Source organism: Trichechus manatus, unplaced genomic scaffold, assembly GCF_000243295.1.
Source record: "Trichechus manatus latirostris isolate Lorelei unplaced genomic scaffold, TriManLat1.0 scaffold00258, whole genome shotgun sequence".
Taxonomy (NCBI): Eukaryota; Metazoa; Chordata; class Mammalia; order Sirenia; family Trichechidae; genus Trichechus; species Trichechus manatus.
The window spans coordinates 457468-463753 of NW_004444194.1; the positions used below are offsets into that span (position 1 = coordinate 457468).

Genomic DNA, 6286 nt, shown 5'->3' on the forward strand with positions numbered 1-6286 from the left:
AGCCAATCCTGAAGGCCACTTAATCAGCTCTGCTCATCTCAGCCTTCTGATAGGCACCCTAGATTTGGACACAGTGGGCAGTGCCAAGGTGAGGGATGGATGGGAAGCTCTGCACCCTCCTCCCCAGTCCTGGAAGGACAAGCTGTGGCACTTCTGGGGTCTAGCTCGTCTCCAGGAAGACATATTTATTCACTTCTTCTCTCTCCAACTTGATATCTTTTCCTTTCTCTTTTCTCTGCTCTTGATGATGATCCTGAGGTCAAGGGCTGAGGTGCCCAACCCCCACCATGTCCCCCTCTGGCATGGGTGCTACCCCACAGTCTTGGGTGCACCCCTCCACCACCCCCAAGCCTCTGTACCATCACAGAACTCCGTGGGACTGGTGATGATCTCCCCAAATGAACTGAATCCCGGGTCACAGCGACAGGTGGTGGCACTGTCACACTTGGAGTTTGGGGGACACCACAGGGCACAAGAAGCTGTGAGGACAGAGACCATGGTCAGAAGGTGAGAGCTTAGAAGGGGCTGGGTGGGCAGGGTGGTTCCACTGGAGGGAGTGCTGGGGGTGGGGGACAACCCTGAGCTTCATCTTCCCGGGCTGAGGGAGCGGGGTGGGGGCCCAGGCCCCTCCCCAGGCTCCGGCTGTGGCTGCGCTGCTCCCGCAGACTCACCCCTGGGTGCACCCTCCTCACCTCTCTGGGATCTGGCTCCCGACAGCGTCAGCAAAAGGCAGAGTGCTGGAACAGAAGAGGGGTGTCAGGGGACACGTTTGAGGGAAGGGAGCTGCTGGCCCCCCAGGGTGGGGCCCTGTCCTTGCTCAAGGAGAGAGAGTGGGTGACCCCTCCTCGGGCTCCAGGTGGGTTTCAGGAAGTGGGAGGTCGAGAAGGGGCCTGAGTCTGCAGCTGCCTGCTCCCTTGCCCCGTGGGCTGTGTGGGCGTTGGTTCAGAGCACAGACAAGAGTCAGGTCAAATCCTGGACCTTGGGCAGGTTTCCTCACCTCTCTGTGCCTCTGTTTCCCCTTCTGTAGAATGGGGATGATGATGGGGCCCACTTCCTAGAGTACTGTGAGAATCAGCTGCGTGAATGCTGCCCGGTGTGATTTCAGGGTTGACCAGCTGTTCTCTCGGATCCCCCTCATAGGTTGCTCCACAAACTCTCTTCCTCAAAGGCACACACAGGAAGGAGCATGCAGATCACACCCACAACACATACACTTGATCTCTCAGCCCCGATGTCCTGTCGCAGGACCCACTGGTGACATTCCGCAGAGCTCCCCCGCAACAGAAACACTCTCTGGGCTCTCACTGAATGGGCCCCCTCTCCTGCTGCTAAGGGGCCCCACTTTCAGAGTGTGTCCTCGGAGAATCCTCCTCAGGTCACCAGGGGCTTTGGAGGTGGGACCTCCCTGCTGTTCACCAGAGAGACAGACAAGGGGCTGGAGATGGAAGGAGAATAAAGGGGGGCGGGGGGAAGGGAGGGAGAGAGGAAGGAAGAAAACAAACGGAGAGAGATGGAAGAGATAGACACAGAGAGAGGGACAGAGAAATAGGAAACCTACATACTGAAAGACTGACGGGGCAGATGGGACAGCGAGACGCGGAGAGATAGACAAACCCAAAATGACATGGAGAGAGAGGGGGAGACAGAGAGGGACAGAAAGAATCAGAAAGTGGGGTGGATGAAACTGGGAAGGGGAGGGGAAGGGAAGAGAGAGGAGGAGGGTGCCTCAGCAACAGGAGCGTATGGGGAGGGCTTGGGGGGACACCTTATCCTGGCGAATCTGGGAGCGCTTGGAGGCATGCGACCCCAATCATCCAGAGAGACGCAAAAGGGGCTGGGAGGGAGGGTGTGAGTCACTTCCTGGGCCAAGGGGAAGGGCTGACTCACCAGCCAGCCACCTCGATTCACCTCCTGGAGGGCGCTCCCTGGGGAATTCTGGGGTCAGTGGTGGTGAGCTCAGCTGTGGGGAGCCTCTGTGCCCAAACCCAGGACCCCTCAGGCTGGTGGAAGGCCAGGACTCCCGTTCAGACCCCTCGCAGTGGGGATAAACTGAGGCATGGAACATCCCAGCTCCATACAACTCCTGGCACCTCCCATGACGTTAGGACCACTCTCTTCCTCTCTCTGGCCACAGGGCTTGGCTAGTTCCCCCCCAGCCAGGACCAGTTCCTCTTTGCAGGACACCACAAAATGACCTTTCCTTGAAGGATGGGGCCTTTAATGCTCAGTACCACCCTATGAGGCAGGGGCTGTGTTTGTGTCCATTCTACAGATGGGGAAACTGAGAATGACTTCCCAGTGAAGGCTCAGAAAGAATCGGGTGAACACAGCGGGCTGGGGTGGGTGGGAATTGAGGGGTGGATGTCACCAGTCCCTGGAGAGGGCTCCTTTGCACCCCATCCCCTTGGCCTGGCCTTGGCTGGACACTCCACCCCCAATGCTGAGGCCAGGCTTCTCCTTCTGGGGGCCTTGGAAGTTGCCCAAACAGAAGCCGGGAGAGGAGCTGCCGTTTGTCCCTTCCCAGGCACATCTGGTTTGCATTCCCAGCAGAACCCTGAGCAGGGTGGGTGAGCAAGGCATCCTCTGTTTCCCCAATTAGATTCCTGCTTAGGGACCCTGGGGTGGGGGTGAGGAATTCACCCCCTTCTGCTCCTCCTGCTAAGGACCCCCTAGGCTAGCCCAGACCTGCTAGTGTCTTACCCAGAAGGAAATAATAATTTAAAAAAATATTGTTTACTTAATTCTTGTACTGAGCCTGGAATAGCTTGCATATTAACTCACTTAACCCTTAAACGACTGTATAAGGTGGAGGCTGGTCTTGCCCACTTTACAGATGAGGAAAGTGAGGCTCAGGGGAGTCAGTGACTTGGCCCCAGCGACACAGCCAGGCAGGGCCTGAACACAGCTCAGAAGCACCTGGAAGCCAGGTCTTGGTGGAGCCCTATCCGCCCTTCCCCCCGACCCCCGCACCTGTCCTCCGCCACTGCTCCCTCCCCAAGATGTGCCCCCAGGACCCCTGTGTCCCGGCCCTGAGCCAAGGGGGCGCTGAGCTCACACTGCCACCCCAGCCCAGCACAGGGCTGCTGTGCCCCAAATGTCATTTCTTCACTTTCTTTGTTGCCTGGTTGCTCAGGCAACAGGCTGCCTGATAACCGTTAGAGCCACCCTGGGTGGGGCTGGGGAAGTCACAACAAAAGTCAAATTCAAAGCAGCAGCCGTAAAATCCCCTCAGCCCTCTGCTGAGTCCCGGCCAGGTCTGGGGGAGCAGGAATGGGGAGCTCCGGGGCTGCCCTGTTACTGAGGCATTGGGGGACTGACGGGGTACCTCATAGTGGAGGGGGTCCCAGCTGCAGCTTCTCAGCACACCCCTATATTAAAAGCTTCTGCCTGCGGAGTCCCAGCACTCATTTTTGCCCCCTTTCCTTCCCCTTTGCCTCAGTTTCCCCTCTTAGTCTCCAACCTGGCCCCAGTGAGAGCTCTAAGACCCTTCTAAGAAGGGGAGAGGGCTCTTGTGAGCACCCCAGGGTTCCTGCCCAGCCTGCGGGACACAGGCCAGCCCTGCCAGCACCGCTCCCCATGTCCCCGTGGGTCGTCCTGAGCATGCTGCTTCCTCTGCAGGCCCAGAACCGCCAGGGTGCCTGTCGTTCTTCCTCAGCCAAAGGGGTCCGGCCGGTCCCACACCCCTCCCCGAGGGGCCCGGAGTTCTCACCCAGAAGGACAGCGCAGTGTGGGCCTCCCATGGTCCACTGGGAAGTGGCTGGGGCAGGGCTGGCCTGTGTCCCAGAGGCTGGGCAGCTGTGTGGCTGCCTGCCGGGCTGAGTCTTTATGAAAGCGGGGATGGGCCAGGGCCCTCCCCGGAACTGGTGGGGCAGCTGGAAGCTGACAGGAAAGTGCAGTAACAACACAACACCCCCCCCCCCCCCCACACACACACACATACACTCATAATGCTGATATAAAGTTTCCTATTGAAATGAATGGATTCAAGGCGTAGACATGATGAATGTTAAAGAACATATTTAGTAAGTAATCGTTCAAGAAAAGAGCCCTGGTGGCGCTATGTTTAAGCGCTCGGCTGCTAACCAAAAGGCTGGTGCTTCAGACTAACCCAGCAGCTCCAACAGAGAAAGACCTCGTGATATTCTTCTTTAAAGATTATAGCCTAAGAAACCCTATGGGACAGTTCTACTCGTCACATTGGGTTGCTACGGGTCAGAATGAAGGCACCTAACAACAATGTTCAAAGAGGGAGGAGTGTGGCCCTGGGAAAACCCACCAAGGAGAAGCACTCCCCACAACACACTCAGAATTAACCCTTTCTTGCCCTTTGAACTGGCTCCTGCCTAGGCCTTTAGGGAAACCAGGGAGAGCAGAGGTAGGGGGCCTGAGGGGCCCCCAGGAAGCAGAGTGGATATGGGAGGAGACTAGGAAGGAGGCAGATTTTTTACTTTTTTCACAGAAACCTCAGGGCTCCATGCCCGCTCCCCACAGACAGGCAGGTCAGACACTGGTGCTTCTGAAAAGCTGGGGGTAGGGATCTGAGGCTAGGAGAGGAGGGACGCACTGACCAGAGAGCTGTACCCACACCCCTCGATCTTGGGGGGGCGGGCCCCAACAATCCTCTTGCCTTCTTCTGGGATGTGTCTTGGGCCCTTGAAGTGGGTCTAGCCTCCCTGGGACTCAGTTTCTCTGTTTGCTGAATGGAGATTAAAAGGCCTGCCCTCTGGCCTCCCAGAGCAGGGTGAGGACAAACTGGTAAGGTCAGGGGAAAGGCTTCAAGGTGTTTGCTGCAGTCTCAGGGAAGGCAGGAAGAGGAACACACCCCCCATACCCCACCCCACCACCGCAATCTGCCTGACAGCAAATCCTGCTGCTCTGCTTTCAAAGTATACTCAGAGTCCAGCCTACTCCTCCTCCTTCTCAGCCCCACCTTGGTCCCAGCTCTGTCATAGCCCCTCTGGACCAGTGCAGTCTCCTCTGCCCTGGCCCCCCAGTTCTGCCCTCGCCCCCCACAGTCTGTCCTCCCTGCAGCGGCCAGAGGGAGCCTGTGAGCACCTGAGTCAGGTTGGATCCCTCCCCAGTCTGCTCAGAACCTTCCATGGCTCCCACCTTCCTCAGAGTAAAAGCCTAAGTCCTCCCAGCAGCGCAGAAGGCCCTGCGTGCTCTGTCTATCCCCTCCGTATCCTCACCTCCTCCCACTCTCTCCTCCCTCATTCTGACTCAGTTTTCCTGGTAGAAAACACCAGTTAAGGTCCCACTCCAGGGCCTTTGCACATACCGTTCCTTTGCACATACTGTTCCTCTGACACATTCCTCCCTGTGTATAAAACGTAAACCCCTCCCACCCTCATCCATCTCTCTCTGCTTCAGGTATTCTCTGCAGCACTTCTCACCCTTCATAGAACTTGCCTACTTGTTTATTTTCTGACCCCTCACAACCGTCAGCTCCGATTGTTCATTGCTATTCCCGCAGAGTCCCGAGTACAGAGTCTGCACCCAGTAGGGCTCTGTAAATGGTAATTACCTGAATTAGTAATGCCACCCTCTACCCCACCCCCACTCTCCCTCACCTCACTGCTGCTCCTCAATTCCTCCCCACCACTCTTGCCCCCTCCCTGCCCCCATCCTCCTGACTGCAGTCGGAGAAACTAATGAAGCTGTCCCACTACCCTTTCCCCTACAAACCTTCGATGGCACCTGGCCTCCTTCAGGCTCCTTGTCCTGGCCCCTGGTGGGGTCCCGACTTTTGTTCCTCCTCCTTCCCTCTCCCCTGAAGCTCCAGGCTCCCCGACCTATGTGGCAGCCCCTTGACAGCCTGATGTCCTCTGCTCAACAATGGTGTGAAGCAGGGACTCAAGCCCCCCATGGTCACATGGCAAAGTGGCGACCAGAGAGGCTGGCCCATTTGCCTGAGATTGCTCAGCTAGGAAATGGCTGAGCCAGGATTATTCAAACAATAATAATAATCATCACAACAACAAAATCATTAATAAATATTTTTATACAATATATTGTTGTGTGCCATCGAGTCGATTCTGACTCATAGCGACCCTATAGGACAGAGTAGAACTCTTCTATAGGGTTTCCTAGGCTGAAATCTTTACAGGAGTAAATCACTAGGTCTTTTCTCTCATGGAGCCTCTGTCGGGTTTGAACTACCGACCTTTGGGTTAGCAGCTGAGCATTTTAACCATTTAACCACCAGAAAAACCAAACCCATTGCTGTCCAGTGGATTCCGACTCATAGCGACCCTATAGGACCCTATAGAACAAGAAGCAGCTGGTA

At 56.4% G+C, this 6286-nt stretch overlaps 1 protein-coding gene across 1 annotated transcript in view; it reads right to left on the minus strand.

Annotated features, from left to right (window-relative positions):
• The window catches only part of ADGRE5 (adhesion G protein-coupled receptor E5), a 21048-nt gene extending 17228 nt beyond the window's left edge, over nucleotides 1–3820 (minus strand). The window contains 3 exon segments of the mRNA XM_023724765.1: nucleotides 360–479; nucleotides 693–737; nucleotides 3710–3820. Coding sequence (XP_023580533.1) covers nucleotides 360–479; nucleotides 693–737; nucleotides 3710–3740 — 196 coding nt within the window. The 5' untranslated portion in view covers nucleotides 3741–3820.
• Nucleotides 3821–6286: the final 2466 nt, after the last annotated feature.